General features: G+C 39.7%; 2 protein-coding genes across 2 annotated transcripts; both read left to right on the forward strand.

Moving 5' to 3' along the window:
- The first annotated feature begins 485 nt into the window (after positions 1-485).
- On the forward strand, positions 486-5,930 carry LOC106743153 (aminopeptidase N-like). The gene is made up of 11 exons (XM_014616724.1): positions 486-1,073; positions 1,609-2,061; positions 2,746-2,959; positions 3,038-3,188; positions 3,308-3,389; positions 3,477-3,856; positions 4,071-4,348; positions 4,595-4,785; positions 5,099-5,389; positions 5,561-5,624; positions 5,704-5,930. Exons 1-11 carry the CDS (start codon positions 568-570, stop codon positions 5,863-5,865), a joined length of 2,772 nt encoding a protein of 923 aa, XP_014472210.1. The 5' UTR covers positions 486-567; the 3' UTR covers positions 5,866-5,930.
- A 1,699-nt stretch (positions 5,931-7,629) lies between these two features.
- LOC106743116 lies at positions 7,630-24,613 on the forward strand. The gene is made up of 31 exons (XM_014616652.1): positions 7,630-7,717; positions 7,921-8,332; positions 8,470-8,625; positions 9,304-9,775; positions 10,152-10,390; positions 10,666-11,042; positions 11,244-11,521; positions 11,853-12,040; positions 12,249-12,416; positions 12,882-13,031; positions 13,214-13,867; positions 14,051-14,209; positions 14,303-14,783; positions 15,199-15,437; positions 15,564-15,913; positions 16,208-16,479; positions 16,954-17,150; positions 17,399-17,569; positions 17,839-17,991; positions 18,086-18,164; positions 18,443-18,999; positions 19,147-19,305; positions 19,427-19,720; positions 19,847-20,030; positions 20,336-20,492; positions 20,645-20,901; positions 20,990-21,663; positions 21,999-22,163; positions 23,643-23,807; positions 23,874-23,952; positions 24,380-24,613. Exons 1-31 carry the CDS (start codon positions 7,630-7,632, stop codon positions 24,611-24,613), a joined length of 8,208 nt encoding a protein of 2,735 aa, XP_014472138.1.
- The last annotated feature ends 244 nt before the right edge of the window (positions 24,614-24,857 follow it).

The following is a 24,857-nucleotide window of genomic DNA, read 5'->3' on the forward strand; positions in this document are numbered from 1 at the left end:
ATACTTTCTAATTAAAATAAAAGAATAACCCACACTTAAAATTTACGTATACATGCGACGTACGATCGATTAGATTTGATCTTTGGCAACGATATTTCTTTGATACTTTTGATCAAGGCGATTTAAAAATAACCATTAATTAAATAACTGGAAACGGAGATGCAACATCTTGACGTAATTCCGAAAAATCTACGTCACATTTTTGTGTTACGATATGTGACTATCTTTACACGCATTGCGTGTTCTGCCTCTACTCGCCATGTCTCCTCAACGAGTGCGCTTCATTACTCCTACCCGATATGTTTCCATACCGTTATCTCGTTGTAACAGCAAAAGTTTGCAAACTCAGCGCGGCTAAATAACAATTTCGATGACCCGCGTTACTGTCGTATACGATAGTAATTTTTCTAAAGGACGGTCATATATGCAACATATAAAGAGCAATTCATAACATTCTGCTTATCGTGCGTAAGAGGAGAGAAATATTCTGCGTCAGTCTCGTAGCAGTAAGCGTGGAAGCATGTACCACGGAATTATTGTATAATTACATCATAGCGTCATCAAGTTATGGCGATCACCAAGTGTTTGTTGGCAGCGGCCCTGCTAATTGTCGCAAGCCAGAGCATTCCGGTTCAGGATAACGAGATGTCGGTCGAAGAAAGAGAAAAAGAGGAGGATTTTTATCGGCTGCCGCAGCAGGTCGTGCCCGTTCATTACGATGTACAATTGATACCGCACATCGTGGAGGATAATTTCACTTTCAACGGCGAAGCTAGCATCGACGTGAAGGTGCTCGAGTCGACCGACGTCGTCGTGTTGCACACCAAGCTGCTCACGATAGACGAATTGCAGACGAGGCTGGCTCGTAAAATCGAGGACGGCGTGAACGATGTCGCGACGAATTACGTACCGAGGCGGCATGATTACAATAACAGAACGCAAATGTTAACCCTGCGATTCGACGAGCCCTTGGATATCGGCGCGTACACCCTGGACATGAAATTCTTGGGTATAATAACAGAGATTCGCGGATTCTACAGGAATTCTTACTTCGATAACGAGGGCAATAAAGTGTAAGTAAATATCGGAAAGAAATCTTTCACAAAAACGTGTGGCAAATACTTAACAATAGGCAGTAAATCGTAATCTTAATGCTAATCTCGCGCTAAGAATACAGACAGATAATACAGATACGATATCAAAGAGCTTCTGCGAGGAATGAAAACACGAAATGTTTGTTAATTGATACAGCACGGCGGCGACGATCTCTCTCCTTCCCTCTCTCTCTCTCTCCGGTTCGTCGATCTGCATTTTTCTGCCGTTTTATCAGCAGCGATAAAATCAGTGATATCTACGTCTATATGTCCATTACAGAGGATACAGAAAGACCGAAATTCACGTTTACACGGAGGTTTACGAAAATTAATAGAATATCGAGTGATTAATCACCCTTGCTATTCAACTCGCTCGATTGGCCCCCGATTATTGCGTTACATAGTAAACGTTTACGCGACCTGTTGCTTCCACACGATAATTGCACAATCGCCATGGCGCGGCACGATAGTAGCAACGCTGGTGCATCTGCTGCGAGCCATAATCAATTTACAGGTGGTTGGCTCTGACGCATTTGCAACCGGTCTCCGCGCGACAGGCGTTTCCGTGCTGGGACGAGCCCGCTATGAAAGCAACCTTCAAATTCTCCATAAAGCATTACCCCAACTACACGGCGTTGTCGAACATGCCGTCCACGCGGTCGGAAGTCGACGAGACGGACGGGAAAGTGTGGACGCGCTTCGAGACGACACCCGTGATGCCCACGAACGTGCTGGGCTTCGTGATCGCCGATTACGATCACGTCTCGAATCTGGACGGCACCATGAGGATATGGGCGCCGAAGCACCTGCTCGATTTCGCCGCGCGTCACCTCGACATCGCCGAGAAGGCGACGCGCGAACTCGAGAAATTCACCAACAGCACCGTACCCGTGCCGAAGATGGACCACGTGGTGGCACCTCAGCACTCAAGCAGGGCCACCGAGAACTGGGGTATGATCGTTTATAGGTAAGTACTCGTACACTCTCCCTCTCGTTATAGGGAATATAACCGTCTCGGTTATTACGATCGAGCATACAGCGCGGAATCTTTCTTGACGATCGAATAATTGGTAAACGTATATAAAGCATGATATATTTCGACGGAATAAATATATGAAAATAAGTAACGTAATAAAATAAAGTAATAATAATAGGATAATAAAATAAAATGACGATAACTTTATAATAATCTCTATACGGCTCTGAGAAACACGCATCGAGAAATATATAAAACAGCTAATAAGAGCCAAATGGTCGCTGTTAGTCATGCACAAAAAATTCCCTCGTGAAACGATTGTGAACATATGTGATTTAATACATTTAGGGCGTCCCAGTCTTGGAATATTCTACAACTCAGGAAAGAAATTAATCAGAAAAATGAATATATATTCACATTAACAGTCGTATCAGCTATATTACAGTAAACGTATATTAGTTCCCTATTCGTATTTGTTCATTCTTTATTTTTTTGATTCTTAATTTTATACTTTATATTATTTTCCTATCAGTTTGTTCGGGGCCGATTAAGTTATTATTATTATTATTATTATCATCCAAAAATTCGAAATACGTAATGGAAACATGAAAAATCAAGCCAAGTGATAACAAGAAATAGTCGGAAAATTAGTGTAACCACTCCATCAACTTACAGGCTAGACGTGCTGCTTTACGACGAGAACACACCACCGGAGGTAAATCTGAACCTCTTCATGCGGCCAATCGACTCGAAGCTGTACAACACTATGACGATCACTCACGAGCTGGCGCATCAGTGGTTCGGGAATCTAGTCAGCCCGGCTTGGTGGAAATACCTCTGGTTGAGCGAAGGAATATCAACTTACCTCAAATTCTACATCACTGACAAGGTATCAGAGCGGATCGAATAATCCGCATCATCGGTTTTTGTCTTCTTCTTCTTTCTCACGATCTCAGCCATTCTCCAGATTTTCAAAGATTGGCGACTGATGGATTACTTCGTGGTGGACACTATGCAACGAATGATCAATATAGATGCCTTTAGATGGGCCGAGCCGATTCATATAAATATCACGTCGAACATTTACAATGCATACTCCGACAACACGTACAAAAAATGTGAGAAGTACTTGTACTTACTTATCCTTCCTTACATTTAGTGTGATCGCGCTTATTTTATAGCTGGTGGTCGCGCGATTGCGAAAATAATTCGAGATTATACTTCTCTCGTCTTTCAGCCGCTTTTTTACTGCGAATGATATCACACTTTCTGAGGGAGGACGTGTTCCGAAACGGTTTGATAAAGTATCTTCGTGCGAAGTTAGTATCACCCTCTTGAAATTCCAAGAATCCCCAGGCGAGATCAAACTCGTGGTCGTTACGGCGCGTCGTGTTATTGATTTTTAGCGCGTACGGCAACGCCACTCCGGACGATCTGTGGAAGGCGTTGCAGGACGCTCTCGATGAATCCGACGTGCCCCATGACGATTTCAACGTGAAGGAAGTGATGGACACTTGGTTCGAACAGGCGAACTATCCCGATGTGACGGTCGTTCGTAATTACGAGAATGGCGACGTCACAGTGACGCAAAAACTAACTCGGCACGAAAATCAGAACGTTGAGAAGAGTTACGCGAAATGGTGGGTTCCTTTGAACTTTGCGACGCAAAGCAACTTGGACTTCTCGTCGACGCTGGCCACCCACTGGCTAAGACCGCAGGACGAGTCTGTAACGATCAAGGGAGTGAACGTCGAAGACTGGATTATCGTGAATAAGCAATTAACGGGTAACGACTAAGGACGAATGCGCTCGTAATACGGACGGATATAAATAATACGCGCCAAGTTCGATTACGGGATACGCTGTCGGTTATTACAGCTGCGCGACAAATTAATTCAGATAATCCCTATTCATCCATCATCCTCGAGGATGAATGATCGTTTTTTACTTAACAGGTTATTACCGTGTAAATTACGACACGACCAATTAACACTTAACAGGTTATTACCGTGTAAATTACGACACGACCAATTGGAAGCGGATCGCGGCGTTTCTCAATTCCGACGATTACGCCGAGATACCTGTTCTGAATCGCGCTCAAATCATCGACGACGCTTTCGCCATGACGGAGACCGGCCAGCTCGACCTCATTACTTTCCTCGAAATTATGAATTATTTATCGCGCGAGAGCGACACGGCCGTGTGGCAGGCGGCGTTCAAAATCATTCAACAGTTGGATATCTATTTGCAAGTACCCGAAGCAGCAGCGATCTTCAAGGTAGGACACAGCATTATCCCAGACAACATAATGTCTAAAATCGTCTTTCAGACGTGTCCTGTGTTCCGATTTTAGACATCGCGTTGTCTGGAACGTTTCGTTGTCGAAATTCAAACACTCGATAGGGAAGGATTAAAGTTCGCGCAGTCTCCAGTTTTCTTGCAAATGGAGCTGTTCGAACGGACTGTCTCAGGTCGCTTCGTTTAACTTGCGAATTCCTGGTCATCGTAAAGTATTCCTTTTAAGCCATTCGCCTTCAACCTGACGCATAAGATACTTGAGGACGTCGGTTTCGACGACCGCCCTGACGACGATCCTCTCACTGTAAAGACCAGGTCCCATCTTGGCGACTTCGCTTGCATGCATGGGCATGCAGAATGTCAAGCCAAAGCTACCGCCAAATTACTCGCGTACATAGAAGACCCAGTCGCAAACAAGTAAGATTTACTGAAACTGTACACATACGCCTGAAAAAAATGTTTGCATCGACTGTCAATTTCAGAGATCTATCTTTCGTGTAATACGTCTTTCACATAAGATTATTAATACTTGTATAATACTTGACTCAAATATATAACATCCTACTGATCAGAAGAAAACAGCAAATTATGCTTCCAGAGAAATCACTTGTTGAAGAAATTAATGAAACTCGTCATAAAATTATCATTTCATCATACAAAGTAACAAAATGGTACACCGAGTCCTTTTCAATGTAAAAATGTTCAATCAATTGTATTAATTCCATTTCAGAATCTCACAAGATCAACAATGGGCCTTTTGCTTCGGCTTGATGAAAGCGGACAATGAGATCTGGGATAAGTTTTTGCAAGTACAAAATATGACACTGGATTTTCACCTCACTTTTCTCGGTTGCTCGGAAAATATGGACATCGTAATAAAGCATTTAAAATATATCAGGACTTTGGAAGATAGATCGTTTCCAGACACGTTTCATGTTCTCCTCAATATATTCAAAAATCCATCTAATATTGATCGAATGATTAATTTCGTTGAAAATAACCCCGACGAAGTCACTTCGGGGTAAGTGCATATTTTTCTTTTATGATTAAATATAAATACGCATAGATATTTATGAATAATTTTTCTTTGTGTTGATTCATGGAAAAATATTTGTCGACTAAAATGTATAATAATAAAATGTAAGTTACATTTAATAATCATCTTGAAGTAACACGGTAATATATTTTACAGCATAGAAGGGATGATTTTGTTCACAATGATTAACCGAAGCTTCACAGAAGAACAAATTGAAAAGGTTATATGCTTTTTTATTTTTTACATTGCTTCATTCATTCTGCTCATGTCAACTGCATTTATAGAATATTTTGTTGCAGGTAAAAAAATTTTCCAAGATTGTAGTCGAAACCGAATTATCTGAGAAGAAACAAAAGCTAACGAGAATTAGGAATAATTTAGCGAAAGTTCGTAGCGCCCTCGAGAAAAATCAATTTTCCGTCGCGATGCATATTACGCTAGTAGACAATAATGCGTCATGATTCATATGTTGTAAATATTTAATATATAAGCGAGTGTGTACATGCGTACAAATAATATAAGATTATCATAAATAATAATAAAGCTTTTGCAAAACCGCAATATTTTAAACGTCCTAAACACCAAATGCGACTTACAAATTTTCTTTCACAGATGAATACTTATTTTACGCAATAAAAAATTTATATTAAAAACTAACATTTGTAAAAAATTTCAGATTCAAAGCGCGGTTAAAAAAAGTATCGTGTCAATGACACGTTTGTTGCAATTGATCGTTAAAAATTATTTTTATGATTGAACTAGTCATAACTTATTTCTGATCGACAATAAAAAGACTATATCGTATGTATACTTTATGTCTTTCAGTCGACTTTATTCAGTTAAATGAAAAACAACAAGAAATGTATTGTTATCAGCAGTATAAATTTTGATAACGTTTTATATGTACCTGTTAGTCGTGTTCAAGGTTCCATTATTTTGCTGACTAATTATCACTAACTAGATTAGATAAGTGTAAATGGTCTACAAAATAAAGTCAGTATAGTATATACGCTTTATTATAGGATTCTACATATATAATGATTGGAAATAATCAATGCGAAGATTTAATATGCGTTTATTCGTTTTGACTATTTTTATATTTAACGTTGTTTAAAATGCGATACATTCAACCGCTTTACACGTCAAAAAACATAAACAGAATTCGTGTATTTATTGCTGTTATAATTAATTAATCCAAAAAAATTAAATATATAAAACGCAATATTTTCTTTCCTCGTAACTGGAACGATTGTTTCATTTCTATTTTTTATCCAAAAATCTAAACGATTTCAAAGAAAGTCCGTATCTGTAGAAAATTCGATTTAACAATCCTATATTATTAAATTTAATTTAAACGTAAATTTAATTACTGGGACAATAACAGAATACCTATTTTGTGTAAGCAGAAACGCGCGATAATGTGATTTTATAAAAAAGTGATGACATCGCCAACTCGACTCATGATAAGATAATCACTACGATATTGTAAGTAATATCAATACATAAGAACGAAGTTAAAGCGCATTCAGTAATTTACCATTCGACAGATTCCACCAGAAAAGTATATAATACACACGCGAAACGTGTTCTGAGAATCAAAAATGTGATATGTATTCGTTGTGAGTTTGTAAAAAAAAAACATTGTACTGGTTCCTTTTCGTAGTGTATTAATAAAAGTGCAGCGATTATTACAAGATACACATTATTGCACTCAGGAGCAGCGTCAGTTTGCGTGTTATTAATTACGAAGATTTCACTTGCGGAACAGAGGGTAGTCATGAATGAACGACAATATCAATAATAAATGCGATCATAGATCACTGCGTTTGATAAAAGTAAGTACTTTTAATTTTCAGTAAAAATGTCGTAACAGAAATTCTTCTGTTTTTTAGATATCACGGAGAAAGTTATTTTTAATTATCATAATTATAGCAACCAAGCCAATATCATACACAATATATCTTTGATATATAATTTGACCGGAAAATAATTTTTATCTCTTTATTAGATATTCTCTTTATCTCTTTATTAGATAGTCTCTTTAAATGATAAGATATAATTAAGATATAGCCAAACACACTAATATGTCAATTTTAGAAATTCGATGTAACAAGACGATGCGACACAATTAATTATAGTTGCTTATTTATTTACTTATTTAATCATGATAATATATTCTTGACGCAGTTTGAGACCCACGAAAAATTACGCAATCGTCTTTCGCGATGAGGGTCTTTCGAAAACATCTCTTGTCTTGTATCTTGATTGCATTGTTCGGCGGAAATGAAGCGACCGAATTTTTCCCTTACGAAGGTAATTTTACCTGTATGTTTTATATTGAATAATTTTTATTCTTATATTTCAACATATTTTATATTCAGCACATTTTTATATTTCAAATATATCGAATCGTGTTCACATCGTGAACATTGTTGTTCAGCACAAATTTATGCTGCAGAAATAATAAAAGCCAAAAAATAAATAATATAATCCCTCGTTAAATTCCATTTATCCAGATGCGCTCACGCGAGACGCGAGTCTCTCGCAAGATGATGCATCTGTCGATTACCGATTGCCGACGTCCGTCAGACCTATTTCGTACGAGATCATGTTCACACCGGAATTCCAAAACAGCTTTACGTTCGGTGGTATCGAGAAAATCATGGCTGTGGCAGAAGAAGATACTGACACGATCACGTTGCACGTGGGTGACATAAAGATCATCTCGCGATCCGTCATACTGAACGAGAAGAACATATACAAATCGAGCAGCTACGATAATGTCACCGAAAAGTACACCATCACACTTTCCAAGACTCTCAAGAAGGACTCGAAAATAATGATTACTTTTACTTACCAAGGAAAATTGCGCGATGACATGATCGGCTTTTATAAAAGTTCTTACTTCGATCAAGACGGACAGATCAAGTAAGTCACGTGTGCGTCCATTTAATATAATTCACTAAACAAAACATTCGATGCGCATCGGGAGCGTTAATTGGCAGATAACGATCCTTAATAATCAGTACAAAATCTCGCAATGTGGTTTTTATTTGAAACCACAGATGGCTAGCCGCAACGCAGTTTCAAACGACACACGCTAGACATGCCTTCGCGTGTTTCGACGAGCCGAGTTTCAAGGCAACCTTCACGATCCGCATATTAAGGAACAAAAGTTATACATGCCTTAGCAACATGCAGCAGATCGAAAACGACCCACAGTAAGTACCAGAAGATAATGATGGTGTAACTTTTCATTTGGGGCGAAAACATAAAAAGTGAACATTTTCACGTTTCTTCGGTTTGATAGATTTTGTTTATTAAAATCGTCGAGTTCACGCGACACTTGTCACTTTACATGTGAGCGCTCCTGAAGAAAAATTATATGATCGCTATTCAGGAGAGCGCAATAATTAGCCGAATCAAGGTTGATTCTAACAATGAAAGAAAATGTGTCACATTCAAGTAAATATTTGCCAAGGAGCGTTGGAGTAATTATTTTACTTGGATTAAATAAATATTACTTGATTATAATACTTTTTTTTCAATGAACTACAAATAATATTTATTTAATCCAAATAAAATAAGTACTCAAATATTCCAAATATGGCAAATATTTACTTGAATGCAGCACTTTTTTCTTTCACTGTATTATACATCTAGACGACGGCAGACAGGAGTCCGTCGATCCCCCGTCAATCCTCCGTCAACACTTTTTCAACTCCTTTGTGTTGGAAAATTAAAAGCATCCATCACCGTCATCCTGTAATATAAAACCACTGAAGAATGTTTTAACGCAAAATTGACGGACGCTTGTCTGCTGCCATCTAAGCGGATAATAAAGATCGTCCTTAATCCGTTCTGCTTCGACACTTGTTCCTAATTCGTGCTCTTTCAAGGGAACACGACATGGTTTGGGACACCTTCCAGCAGACCGTTCCCATGTCCACCTACCTGGTGGCGTTCGTCGTTTCGGAATTCTCGCATTTCGGGCAAGTCCCACACCAAATGTGGGCCAGACCGGCAGTCATCGATCAGGCTGGATACGCTCATAAAATCAGCAAAATTACCCTTGAGTTGCTTGGCAGGAAGTTTCTGCAAAAATACAATCTCCCCAAGATGGACATGGTAGCTGTGCCCGACTTCAATGCCGGCGCCATGGAAAACTGGGGATTGGTGACGTTCCGCGAGCTTAATATGCTGTACGATGAGGAAGAATCGTCGGCGCCCGCGCAACAAAAAGTGGCGTTCACGATCGCTCATGAGTGCTCGCATATGTGGTTCGGAAACCTGGTGACGCCGGAATGGTGGAGTTACCTATGGCTCAGCGAAGGGTTCGCCAATTACTTCGAATACTTCGTTACCGCAGAAGTAAGAGCGACACTCTCAAGGGCTTTGATTGCCCTTTTGCCATTTTGCTTCAGTTAAATTACGTTAATTAAGTCTCTTTGGTCTCATGCGGCTTAATTGCAACCGCCGTAGATTGCGCTCGCCGTCATTGGAGATCGACAATTGATCCACTTTGACGTGTTATGACAAAAGAGATATCTAATCTGATATTTTAGGCTTTCGCGACTTGGATAAAAAGAAAGAGATATTTAATGTTTATAATATTAAATATTAGATGTCGGATATTGTAGATAATATTGTAGATACCAGGTAGCCAATATTTCTAAAATAAAAAAAATAGTCTCGACATCTACGGGAGCCGATTTAATAATCTTCTTCTTGCCCACTCAACGCGTAGATCGAGATATCGTGGAACATCAAGGAGCAATTCGTGGTGGACGTGCATCAAGCTGCTTTGGTAGCGGACAGTCTTGAGTCTTCTCAACCGATGACTCGGGAGGTTTCCAATCATTCGCAAATCGAGAAAATAGGTGACATCATCACCTATTCAAAGGGTGCCAGCATCATTCGCATGACTAGCCTCGCGTTCAAAAAGAATGTCTTCCCGTCAGCGTTACGCGAATACTTGAGTAAAAAGTACGTGTTATATGAAGTGTAATAATTGATTTACTGTGTTGCGAAGAAATAATGACTTTTGAATCGCCGAAACACCTAAGAATGAGTAAAACAGTACAAGATTAGCATTAGGAAGAAGAATTTACTTGATTAATATTTCGATATTGGCATTGATTAATGTGCGTATCATTAATCTATGCTTACAATTCATTAATGTTTCAAGTCAACATATCCTCTGTGTTCTTCTTCTCGATGTTCGAAAATCAAGATTGTTACAATCACAACACGTTTTTCAGTAAAGAGAAAGGATTAGGTAATCCGGATGCTTTATGGGCGGCGCTACAAGATCAAGTGAATCTCGAAGATCCTTCACTGAAAACTGTTCCTGTGAAAACTGTAATGGATACTTGGACGACGAAGGCCGGATATCCTGTCGTGTCGGTCGCGATCGACGATAAAGGTGTACTTCACGTTAGCCAGGAACGCTTCTTCTTGAGAAACCTGGACAACATCTCAACGGGCGATACTTGGTGGGTGCCCCTCACGTGGACCACGCAGAGTACTCGGAATTTCGATGACACGACTGCCAAATACTGGCTATCTAACATAAATGACACTGTAAACCTCAATGTCGATTCAAACGAATGGGTGATATTCAACGTTCAGTCATCGGGTTAGTAACAAATAATTTAATTCCTCACGAATGGAATAATAATGCAATAATAAAAAAAGTAACGCAAGATTTATACTAACGCGTCTGTCGTGAATACACAACGGAATAAACTAAAAAAAATAATAATACGGTACGATTAATCAATGGCAAAAAAAGTCATTTATAGAAGCCACTCAATGTCTATAATATCTTTCATCGTAGGTTTCTACCGCGTCAATTACAATCTCAAGGGATGGCAGCTTATTTTCAATGTCTTGCACAGCTCCAAATTCTACGACATCCATGTGTCAAACAGAGCCGTCCTCGTGGACGATTTGTTAAACCTGGGTAGAGCGGGATATCAAAATTACGAGACGGTCCTAGATGGCATAACATATCTCAAATGGGAAACGAATTATTTGCCCTTCAGAGCAGCATTAAATGGCTTAAGCTACTTGAACAAACGGTTTGGAGGATATGAGGAGCATTCCTTACTTAAGGTTAGTTAATTGCCGCGTCGAGGCGCGTGAAACAAGTCGGCGGGGAAGAAGACGGATGTAATTTCGATTGTACTATTTGTTCTAGTCCCCTTGTAGGATTCTGCGACTAATTTAACAAATCTTTCACGACGATATTGAAACACCAATAGCGTTCGAATAATGAGAAAAAATAATTAAAAATTTATATATATATATATATATATTTATTTATTTATATTTATAAATTTATATATGTGTGTAAAAAATATAAGATACTCAACAATATAAATCAATCAACCTCCATATCTTCGATCAACTAGTTTCACTTATTTAATTAATTTCACAATTTTAGCAATACGTGTTATCGCTCATCAATAATACACGCAATCAACTAGGATACGAGGATCGCGAGGACGATGACAGATTGACGGTCCTGTTACGACGCGACTTGAACATCTGGGCCTGCAATTTCGACGACGACGAGTGCGTGACGACTTATGTCGGCAAGTTCCAAAAGTGGAAAGCGGAACCCTCTACCTCGTAAGAATATATAAATGTTTATATTTATTCGCCTTTATTTTATAGAGATCGATATTTGGTACACACGGTGAACTTTTTAAAATCTAAATATCCTTCGGTCAATTGATGACGTATTCATTCTTCACAGTTCGAATTTTAATAATAAATAGTGACTCTCAAATTATCTTGATAAATCAACTAACGTCGAGTTGTTTGATATTCGATACAGCATCAAACCGAACGAAAGGACCGTGGCTTACTGCGTAGGCATTAGAAACGGCACATCAGGTGACTGGGAATTTCTCTGGGAAAAATATTTCTACTCCGACAACGCGGCCGAACAAAAAGAGATTATCAATGCTCTCGGATGCAGTCTAAACACTACCATCTTGGAAAAGTAAGAATAGACAAGTCGCAGAGATCTCCTGCCATTATACTTTTAACAATTGGTGGAACGTTGATCACCGAACAATCGTCATTGATATTATATCAGATTGTGCAGAAATTTTAATTTTTTTCGCAAATTTTCGCTTTACTTCAATATAGTCAAAAGACTAAAACTTTTGCACACACGTCTGATATAATATTTTATCCGGGGGAATATTTAAGGTGTATTGATTAGTATGAATATTAATTGCGGATTAAAAGATCGGTCCGACGTGGAAATGACGGTTACTATATAGTATCGTATATCGTAAGTATCTGGAAAAATAATTCGACACGTTACACTAACGGGCAATTTTAGCCTTCCGCTAAGATTTATAAATTTTCACGGCCAACATCTAGCAACAGCTCTTATTTATCGTTCTTACTATAATATTTTATATTTATATTCGTTAACGTTGTTCTTTTTCGCTCTCAGATATTTGAAGTACGCCATCAGCGATTATCAGACCAACCGGATACGCAAGCAAGACAGCGCGAGCGTTTTCGACGCCGTTTCCTCGAGCATGATCGGCGCTGAATACATCCTCGACTTCGTCGAGAAATATCACGAAGATATGGAAAAATAGTAAGTCCTGTTTGTTGCATGTTGCGACAACTGCGTCACAGAAGTCGTCGTGTAGGTGAAATTACTTCTCAGTCGATACGTTAAACAATACCAATTTAAAATTCGATATTTCCAAAGATCGTTAGATCGCGCGCGTGATTAATCTTTCCGATTATAATTTTACGAACGCGCGATTTCCTCAGCTACGGAGGACTGAGTACGGTGGGCCAGATCCTCGACGGGGCGTCGCAGAGTTTCTCCACACAGAAACTAGTGGACAAATTTCAAAATTTCATAGATCGGCATAAGATAAAATTCGAGCCGGTCTTGAAATCTCTGGAGACCTCCTTGAGAAACGCCAAATATGAATTGCAATGGTACAAGACTTATTCGGAACCTATCATTCAATGGCTACGAAAGCGCAATAACAATGACGAAGTGACCGAACTGCCGGTGTCGTCGTCGACGTCTAGATTCGACGAGGACTTAATGAAATATCGCCTACCTAAGACAGTAATTCCTCACAAGTACGTCATCACCATCACGACGCATTTTAAGGACGACTTCACCTTCGACGGAAACGTGCTGATCAGTGTCACCGTTAAGGAGCAGACGGATTTGGTCGTTTTGCATTCCACGGTATTGGAAATTCATTCGGTGAAGGTGAAGGCCGGTCAGGAGGAAATCAAAACGGAACATAATCCCGTGAACAAGTACGAATTCCTCGAGATAAAGCTCGATCGGGAAATAAACGCTGAAACTGATCTGACCATTGAAATCTCATACAAGGGTGCTTTGGCATCAGACCTTAATGGCTTCTACAAAAGTTACTACCTAAATAACAAAGGGTCGATGAGGTAACGTATTTAGCCTTCCATCGTTTTGTGGTGCTAACGAAATTGATTAAATTTAACTTCTTTTTTTAATTAATTAATTAATTTATTTTTCATGTAATTAATTCATATTTATTTGAAGATGTAACTCATGCTGTAATTCTCATGAATTCGATTACAAATTGTGATATGTTCGATTCGTACCAGCTGGCTCGCCGCCACGCAATTGGAGCCGGTTTTCGCCAGGAGGATGTTCCCTTGCTTCGATGAACCAGCACTGAAGGCAACCTTCACCATCCGAGTGTGCACAGAGAGAGGAACTTACGATGCAATCAGTAACATGAATTTCTCGAGGCTCGAAAAGAGGTATGTGTAAAAAATCACACATGGTAGGTTCTTTAAATCATAATTCTCCGAGATTACATTTCCGCCCAAACGCCTCTTGGCGAATCGTTGCAGTGACGAGTGTCCTTCCAACTATTCCGTCTTCGAAGAGTCGGTGAAGATGTCGACGTACTTAGTAGCGCTCCTCGTTTCCGATTTCAAGTCCACAAAAAAGGTCGAAAATAAATATGCCGTTTACGCACGGCCCAACGCTGTCGATCAAGCGGAATACGCCCTGTCCGTGATATCTCCGATCGTGAAGTTCTTCGAGACCAATTTTAAACAGAAATATCAGATCGACAAGCTCGATATGGTCGCATTACCGGACTTCCAGATGAGCGCGATGGAAAATTGGGGCCTCTTGACGTACAGAGAGGGAAGTCTATTGTACGACGAGAATCATTCGTCGATCACGAGCAAGCAGGCTATCAGGAACGTGATCGCCCACGAAATCGCCCATCAATGGTTTGGAAATTTGGTCACTCCTGCATGGTGGAACTACTTGTGGCTGAGCGAAGGATTCGGTCGATACTTCCAGTATCACGCCACCGCTGACGTAAATAATTAAAATCAAAATTAAACATTTGCCCCGCCGAAGTGTCACGGCACAGTTATAGAATTACGCAAAAATTACTCTATGCACAATTCAGTGTGGAAAGAGGCAAAACCTCGGGAAATCACAATTAACGGACAAAACTTTTGTATTTAGAGAAAATATGTTTCTAAGGGAGATATTCGCAGTCTTATATTTAATATCGTCCTAAGTTGATCGTCAAATGTTTTGTAGCCAATGAAATGAACCGTACGGAATCTGAAGATGAACTTATGACGGTCTTAAATATAAGGTCTGACTATAAATACCGGTCTATATCTCTGAATGGAATCATCAGGGCGAAATTCTTTTCTTCACTCAATTAATAGAAAGTGACGAAGGATTTCATCGAACGATAAAAGTATCGGCTTTATGTTAGGTGTTCAAGGACGTGACGTTGGAGTCGCAATTTGTAGTGGACCATCTGCATTCTGCCTTCGCTGCGGATAGTTCCGATTCCACTCACCCCATGACCCACGATGTGTTCACACCGAGCGAGATTCAAGACATGTTCGATACGATCTCTTATGCTAAAGCTGCCAGCGTGCTGAGAATGGTGGAAAAGTCATTCGGGAAACAAGTGTTCTACAATGCGTTGAAAGGCTATCTCAACGACCGGTATGTTCAAAGGCAATTTTGTGAACTGGGTGAACATTCCTCTTATCAATTTAATCAGTGAACAAGATCAAGGTATCTTTTTTTCCCCCAAACAGACGTTAATTCGTCTTTCATTTCGTTCCTTAGGAAATATAACTTTTCTACACCGGAAGACTTGTACGTGCAACTTCAGACTCAAGTACACCTTGAAGGAGGAGAGGAAAATATCCAAAAGATCTTGGATACATGGACAACTCAATCCGGTTATCCTGTCATTCACGTCACCACTCAAGACGACATCATGATTTTTAGACAAGAACGTTTCCTCTTCAAGAAACCTGAGAACTTTTTCGACGGTAACATCTGGCACATCCCGATCACAATAGCGCATACGGACAAGGAGGATTACCAAATTGCTACACCGAGTTTCTGGTTGACGAAAGAACAAATGAAAATCCCCAAACCCGAGATGCTAATCGTCAACGTACAGCAATCCGGTAATCGAAACGAAATAAGCTCGAAAATAAGAAAAATTAAATATTATCATAAATATTGTCTTGTGCACAATTAAATATGGAAAGAGATAAAGCTTCTCGCGATCACAATTAATGAACAAAATTTTTAGAAATAATTTCGAACAAATCTTCGAAGCCTTCCTAAGTCTCTGAATGGACTTCGGGGTGAAATTCTTTTCTTCACTTGATTAATAGAGAACGATTAAATGTAAAAAGGATTTTTCGACGTTTAACAGTCCCAGGGCGCCATTTGAATGTAAACATTTATTCTCCCAGGATTTTATCGTGTCAATTATGACGAAGAGCACTGGCTACGGTTGATTGAAGTTCTCAAAACTTCGAATATTATTCACGAGATCAACCGCGCGGCGATAATTGATGATCTGATGAATCTCGCCAGAGCGAACTACGTCAATTACGGGATTGCCATATCAGCTACGAAGTATTTGACTGAGGAAAGGAATTATCTGCCGTGGCGTGCGTTCTACAATAATCTGCCTTACTTGAACAGACGTTTCTGGGGTCGTGACATAGAAGCCTTATACAAAGTAGCTATATTACACATATACATCTTTTTATATAATTATATATAATTTTTATATTATTATATATAATTATAATTCATTTATGTACAGAAAATAAGTGCTAGATTCAAGCACTATAAATAATTATCCCAATATTCCTTGGCAAATTTTTACTTGTATTAAGTAAACATTACTTGAATGTAGCACTTTTTTCTTTCTACATTCAAGTAATATTTACTCGTGGTAATTTACTTGTCCGAGTAAAAATTTGCTAAAGAGTATTGGAGTATCGGAGTAAGGAGTATTGAAGTAATTATTTACTTGAATCTAGTACCTTTTCCTGTGTACATATATTTTATAATTAATATCTTTCGGATTTGCTGACTATAATGCTCAGTTAAACTATCCGTGTTGGATTTTTTATTTTCTCCATGTGCCAAAGTAATCCCACACAGAGACAAGCTTCTAATAAATATATGAATGTCGTCTCATTTCCAGAAATACCTAGAATTACTCATAGAGCCGCTTTACACAGACCTCACCTTCGAGGATAACGAGAACAACGAGAATGACTTGACACGCATGCAGAATATGTTGAGAATATACACTCGCGAATGGGCCTGCAAATTAGATATCGCAGACTGTAAGTTCCACGCTGCGAAATATTTCCAACTGAAGCGCAACAATTTACAAGAGTAAGTCCGGTAACACAAATGGAAAACGATATATAATATACGTTTCTTCGTGACAAACCGTAAAACTTGCGAACTTAATTACAAGAGAAATGCATAGTCAGTCACAAAAAGGTTGTGACACTTCTTACGACTGATCGTACCACGAGCTTCGTGATGATTGTCCGGATAGCACGAAGGAACTATGAAAATAAAATGTTAATAACGCGTCACAATTTTGCGAATGTCTCAATTTGTCAATCGTTTCGCAGAATACCGCCAAATTATCGCGGCGTCATTTACTGCACGGCCATGAAAACAGACACGACAGAATTTACCTACAAGTTCCTTCAGACAGAATACAAGAGAAGCAATGTCATGGCGGACAAACTCATGATCCTCAACTCGTTGGGATGTTCGCAAAACAAGGAGATATTAGAAAAGTAAGCACGCCTAATAATGCTTTCCAAAGCTTTTATCTTCTGTATCCCATTGCGGATATCATTTCGTAAAACATACTCGATAATATATATCATGTAAGTCCGAAAGTAACGAAGTATTTCTTTTTGCTTGTATCACAAATCCCTAGTAGCTACGCACAAGAGTCAGACAATTTTGTAAAAATCGTCGGGAGAGAGTTTAATAATTAATATATAACTAGCTACATTGATACATACAAGTTCATATGTACATATGTATTGTTTGAATCAAGGTTGCTGTTGACCGCGATCGAGGAAAATTCATTTATACGACTCCAAGACAGCACGAAGGTATTCTCGAGTGTCTACGATGCGAGCTTGATCGGCGTTGATGTTGTCATGAACGTCATCATGAATAACACGAATTACGATAACATGACTAAACGGTAAGTAAATGTATGATTTTGTGACGATGAGAATTGCATGGGACGCAAGTACATTAAACAAATATATAATTACATGATGCATTATTGCCGGCAGCTTTGGCGGTACTAAGGAAATCTATAGCATAGTGAGTGCCTTGGCGAGCAGACTATCTACTTACGAATTATACGGAACGGTAATTTATCATTGTCATACATTTCAATTGATTTTATGAATCTCGCGTGATAAATATCCAGTCGTAATTGTAATAGAAATATTCATATATTGAATTTTCGAAGATTTTTATACGGAAAGTAATGATCGAATCGTCTTTTCCAAGAGAAGCGAAGAGAAAAGTAGCACGTTCACGTCTATATTAAATATTAAACGAAAAGAGTACAATCTTGTGCTATATACATAAATTTCCCGACACCGGCCGACAGTCGTTATTAACTCGTCGTTGTAACACCGCAGTATGTAAAACTACTCGACTACTTGATCGACAAAGATCCGACATTCAAGAATTCCGCTGATTCCCACGTGGCAAACGCGCAGTACGAATTTGATTGGTACGAGAGAAAAATGCCGGAAATTTTCCAAGCGTTGGACAAGCTGTTGGTGGGCGAAAAGTTTCGCTTGCCGAACACGATGTATCCCGAACTGTACAATATCTCCCTTACGCCTTATATACAAGAGGGCACCTTCGAAGGGAACGTGCAAATACGCATAAAAACCGACAAGACCCTCACAGCCGTATCAGATATACTTCTCAATTCGTACAATCTCACTATCAAGAACGTAATGGTTTACGTAATTACGCCGGCGATTATGAACGACGAGTACGATGTGAAGGTCAAAGATGTATCGTCGAAATTCGTGTTGAATCCTATCACGCAACAATTGAAGATATACCTGAATGAATTCGTGAATGTGGAGACGTTGATAGTGAACATCGAGTATGAAGGGACCCTCAACGACAACATGCAAGGATTCTATCGTAGTTCCTACAAGGACAAAGACGGGGTGCTACGGTGAGCAACATCCGTTATTGCATACCGCGAATGATCGAATAACGAACACTTTGCAATTTCATTCGGAGGATCCATCGTGCGTATAATCGCTCTCCAATCGCTCGTGATTTTGTTATTAACGTCGCCCGTCGTCTCTTTCCTTCACAGCTGGCTGGCCACAACACAATTTGAGCCCGCACACGCTAGACAAGCTTTCCCCTGCTTCGACGAGCCGGCGTTCAAATCGAAATTCATAATTAACATTCAACGGCCAACGTTCTATACGAGTCTGAGTAATATGCCGCGCTCGAAAGAGTTAGCATCGGAGTAAGTATGAGCGGGAAGCACGCTCGCGACATTTGCACGCACCTGACGCGCAGTACAATTTTTCAACACGAGAACTGAATCAACGGCGGATTTACACGCCTCTATACGTCTGTCGTTTCAGGAAAGCTGGCTATATGTGGGACATCTTCGAGACCACCGTCGTGGAGATGCCAACGTATCTAGTGGCATTCGTTATCAGCGAGTTTGAATCTTTCGGACCCGAGGGCGGGATCGACGTTTGGGGCAGACCCGAGGTCGTGAAGAACGGTTATTTCGCTCGGAAGGCCGCCATTGAGCAACTACGCATTTTGGAGGAATTCACGGGCATCGAGTATCCTATGCTTAAGGTGGACCTGATAGGAATTCCGGATTTCGAAATGGGCGCGATGGAGAACTGGGGCCTCATCACTTTCCGGTAACGCGCTCTGAAGCTTTGATTAACGTGCTCAAGCCGCTTCGCGACACGTGCCGGTCACGGTGCAAATTTATTGCGAATGAATCGGCGATGTATTGCATAAGTAATAAGAGGTCTCTTCGACAGCGAGTACGGACTTTTCTATAAAGAAGGCGTGACTACGAGCAAGTACGAGAAATACTTAACCACCGTCATAGCGCATGAATTCGCTCACACGTGGTTCGGTAATCTGGTCACTTGTCAATGGTGGGACTACATTTGGCTCAACGAAGGCTTCGCCGAATACCTAGAATGGTACACGGCTGATCAGGTACGTGACGCTCGATGTTTGCGTAAAGGGAGAGCTATGCTCTTCATCCTGCGCTCATATGGCGCGTGAAATCGTAGCTTGTTTTGAAAAAGTATACCAATCAAATTTTTAAACTTAAATCTACGAAACTTCAAGTATTGAATCTGAATTTAACTTCCTCAATTATTGAAATTAATTATAATTCCTCCGAGTTTTCAAAAATGGATGTCGGCTCACCGTGGAACTGAGCTTCTCGAGTAGTGGAAGATTTTTACGGTGATAATTGTCGCGGCAAGTAGCAGATAATTCACGAAATTCTTCTCCAGATGCTGCCCAAGGACAGATTCATGGACCAGTTCGTGGTTTACGAGCTGCAGGCCGCTCTGGCGAAGGATTCCTCGAAATCGGCGCATCCGATGACAAACCCCGTGAAAACCCCCAAGGAGATAAAGGGCGTCTTCGATTACGTCACTTACGGGAAGTGTACGTATGATGTATAAAGAGACTCTTCAACGGTCAAGATTCATACCAAATAATGATGTTACAATTTCCCTTACGTTCGAATAGTACTTCTGTGTCAATTGTAAAGAGAGTTCTTAATAGCTAAAGTCAAGATATTTGAATCCATTTCACAGCCTCTTCCGTTTTACGAATGATATTCAACGCATTCGACAAGGAAGTTCACAAGTCGGCGCTTCGCGATTACCTGAAAAAGCACCGAGGCGGCACGGCACGTCCCACGGATTTATGGAAAAGTTTCAAGCCGTATGTAACAATTTCAATCGAGAATGGACAGTTGGACTTCGAAGAAGCGATGAATACTTGGACGGACCAACCGGGATATCCCGTCGTTCATGCGTCTTTAAATAATTCCGAAGTGACACTCACCCAGGTAATATCGCGTAGCTCGATTGTTTTCTGGTTATTATGTTCTCTTGCTTCGTTTCGGGATTCTTTGAGACAAGCGGCATGAATTGCAGGAGCGGTTTATCCTGGACAACAAGATGAAGCTGAGCAAGAAAGGCACAGAGTTTTACTGGATACCGATTCGAATCACGAAGTCCACCGATAACAGGACCAACGATAATTACATAACTTTAAACAACAAAGCGTGGTTGGGCCCGAAACCTATAAAAATGTACGTTAATCCCATGAACGAGTGGTTCATCGTAAATTACAGGCAGACCGGCTTCTACCGCGTCAATTACGACGACTTCTCGTGGGGTCGGCTAATCGAAGAGCTGCAGAGCAGCCGATACGAGAATATCGACGTACTGAATCGCGCTCAAATCATGGACGACCTCTTTTACTTAACGCGCGCCGGTTACACGGACGACAAATTCTGGTGGGCAGCGACGAAATATTTGATCCGAGAGAAAGAACATCTACCATGGAGGGCTTTCTTCAACAGCCTGTCCTACGTTTACGAGAGATTCGAGGGACAGCCTCACGAGGACAACCTGAAGAAATACGTTCTGAATTTGACGTCCGAGACATACGATGAAGTAGGATTCAAAGATTACTATGGAGAACATTTGATGGATGGGTTACACAGAGAAATGATTCTCGAGTGGGCCTGCAAACTCGATAAGCCGGAATGCGTTGAGACATCTATAGATCTGTTCGCGTCTTGGAAAAAAGGCAAAAAGAAAATGTGAGATTCCATCATATGTCGATAAAATAATTCTATTAATCATGACACGCACACGCGTATGTTTCAAAATTCTAAAATTTTCCGGGGAAAAACTGCAGTAAGGTGAAAATTGAAATCACAGATCTCACTTAGTGCTTGGTTTTAATTGATCACGTATGGACTGACGTATGTAAATATAACATATTGATGTTAATTTATCGACTTATCAATTGTTAAAGTTTATTCAGTAATTTATTCAAGTTTTCTAGCGACTTAAATTTCTCCATAGATCTGTTAACTATCTCATTCTTGTTTCCGTTATTATAACTTTACGAATCCGCGTTTTTTATTCACAGTCCAGCCAACGCACAAGCAGCTGTCCTTTGCACTGCAATCAGATACGGGACTCAGGACGACTGGGAGTTCTTGTGGGAAAGTTATGTAACGTCGAATTTCGCCTCTCAGAAGATGGTCTATATAAACGCGCTCGGCTGCACGAGGGATCCAGCGGTGGCCTATATGTAAGTTCACAAATCTCGAATGCAACAATTATTTATCACAAAGCGTTTCCGAGTGATAAACTAAGGCTTAATTGGCTTGTCGTACTTAGGAGAGTGGACAAAAAAATCTGGATGAGCGTAAATCCGCTAATTTAAATATTTCATTATTCCTTTAGTTTGACTTACATTAATAATACTGATTTCGTTATTATAAAAATTGCGCAAAGCCGAACGAAGAAAGAAAATAGAATAAACAGGTTCTGTTGCGAGTGAAGAAAGTCGTACGTCGTGTGGACAATTTCCAAACCGAAATTTTTAGTCCTGCTTTAAGTCGAATTTAGTTCTACATTAAGTCTCCAAAGGTCTTCTATCGTGCTCCTTTGACGCTACAAGTAGGAACTTCTTTCCGTTTTCTTCCCCCTCAAGACTCAATGTAGAATTAAAAATTTCGACTCGTTCTTCTTGCGCGACTTAAATCACGACATTTTCCCGCTCTCATCTTTCGAATGAATGATAAAAAAAACTGCGAGGGTGTGTCAAGAAAACTTGCTTTTGTTTCGTGTCTTTCTACGTCAATTCGTTCGTGAATTACGTCTCTTAAAAGCTACGACACGCTCGGTACCAACTAAGCCAACATGCCGGCGGACCGCACGCTAACGCGACGCTAACGCTAATGCGACTCGCGCCGCATGCGAACGCACCGGGAATTAAACACAGGCCAGCTGGTCGTGCAGACCACTTGAGACACTTAAAGGTGAAGTGAATAACCTCCAGCTGCGAGAGGTCTGTTGCGCAGGAGTGGGAGGAATGCCGCGTAACGCGATGCTTCGCGGCCTATAATAATATATCGTTTGTGGAATGCGGACCTGCTCCACCTTCCATGTACCTTAAAGAAACAGGTGTCATTGAATGGCGACTTTAAGACGAGCGATCCAACGATCGAGCGCATATCTCGGTGCGCTCGTTCATATCTCCGCTTCTAGGTGTCGCAGAGACTTCGGAGTGGGACCGTTGGAAAGCTCAGCTCGCGCGCTTCTAATGAACGCACGGTCGATTGTAAATAATGGTTAATTAGCAAGTTTAAATTTTTCCGATGAGAAATATCGATTGTCTAGAAATTAATAGAAATTAATGCGGAAATCTCTCTTCAATGAAAAGCTGAAGCTCAGGTTAACTAAACATTGTAAAATATCAGAATTTTCCATTTTTATTCAGTGCAAATTATAATTAGTAAAGAGGAAATAATGTGTAACAGTATATAAAAGAATGTAATGTTATAATGAGAAGTATCTTCGAATGTCGATTCTTTGGAAATTAATCGAATTTATTTCGCGAGATTGCACAGGGAGAAGACAATATCCGGAGATCGTGACGATGCATGGTGTTTGACCCCGCGTAGATTGTTGACTCTTTAAACTCTGGAATAGCCTGTGTATCACTCTCGACTGCAAGTTCGCTCGTCGTTTAATGAATTCATGAACAATTCATTTAATGTCGCAGTTACCTGATGAAAATCATGAACGAAACCGGCGTTGATAAGAACGGCCCCTTTATTCGTAGACAGGATGTTTCAGCAGTGTTTACTTCCGTATATGGCTCAAGTCAAGTGGGAATAAACAGTACCATCCACTTTTTAATGTCACATTCGGAATGGCTGAGTAATTAGTGAGTATTATTATAACTAAATTGCAGTGACATTTATTGCAAGACTCTTAATACGTCCCGTTACAGTTTCGGCAACTGGGACGACGTTCGAAAATTGGTTACCGATGCAGCGTCTCACATTTCGGATCTCAGAGTATTTAATAAGGTATAATTATTCATCATACAGTATGGTGTATTATTTAATTTCATGTATAACGTTCGTTTAAAAATACTGAAGTTGACTGCGAAAAAGGTTTTTGGAAACAATCGAATCACTATTGCACCGCTTTACTAACACATCTTATGTTTTTATCAATTTTGTTTCTGTATATTCTAACAGGAACTTCATTATTTTATGTTAATAATGCATATTTTTCAATATATTTTGATAAAAAAATGTATATTTTCCTTATTTATGTGGAATATTTGCCGTCATCGGAATATGACATTTTGAATTTTACGCGAGTAAAAAAAATTGCAGTAATTTAATGAAATTATATGATGTCGTATGAATATTCTCGTAAAACGTGATAATTATTATTTACACGATGTTGGATAATAAATGATGAAAAACCTTGCTCTTATCCTTCCAGATGTCGTTCCTATTCGTAACTCAGCCGGATGTGTTCCCATTGAAATTTGTAAAATCCATTGAAGACATTGTGGGTAACAACTTAAATTGGTATAGGTCACATGGCGAACCATTCGGCAACTGGATATTCAAGGAACTGCGTGGAAAACCTGGCGGTTGTGCAACAATACAGCCTTTAAATATAATTCTTATGACACTCGTTGCTTTAATATCATACTTTTTAAGCTGTCACTGAGAAACCAAGAAGCCGAGGAGTGTTTAAAACGTTCGATCGAAACGACATTCTGCTCATCATTTAATAGTAAATAAAAAACATTTCATCGAAAACGCGAAGTTTTGTTCAAACAAAGTTGGTACATATTTTTACTATAAGATTATTATACGATGATATAAATAACGATATATGCGTGTATGTAATTTGTACTAATATTAATAAAAATAAGTTACTATATATATTTTATCTCCGACGGCTGCTTTAC

The sequence above is a fragment of the Dinoponera quadriceps genome, unplaced genomic scaffold (assembly GCF_001313825.1).
Source record: "Dinoponera quadriceps isolate SergipeBrazil2010 unplaced genomic scaffold, ASM131382v1 scaffold942, whole genome shotgun sequence".
NCBI classification, from domain to species: Eukaryota; Metazoa; Arthropoda; class Insecta; order Hymenoptera; family Formicidae; genus Dinoponera; species Dinoponera quadriceps.

Coding starts and splice junctions, on each gene's coding strand:
- LOC106743153 (XM_014616724.1), top strand. CDS start 568: ATGGCGATCACCAAGTGTTTGTTGGCAGCGGCCCTGCTAATTGTCGCA. Junction 5,390..5,560: donor CCCGACGAAGTCACTTCGGG/GTAAGTGCATAT, acceptor TATATTTTACAG/CATAGAAGGGATGATTTTGT. Junction 5,625..5,703: donor CAGAAGAACAAATTGAAAAG/GTTATATGCTTT, acceptor ATTTTGTTGCAG/GTAAAAAAATTTTCCAAGAT.
- LOC106743116 (XM_014616652.1), top strand. CDS start 7,630: ATGAGGGTCTTTCGAAAACATCTCTTGTCTTGTATCTTGATTGCATTG. Junction 8,626..9,303: donor CAGATCGAAAACGACCCACA/GTAAGTACCAGA, acceptor TGCTCTTTCAAG/GGAACACGACATGGTTTGGG. Junction 12,417..12,881: donor AACACTACCATCTTGGAAAA/GTAAGAATAGAC, acceptor TTTCGCTCTCAG/ATATTTGAAGTACGCCATCA.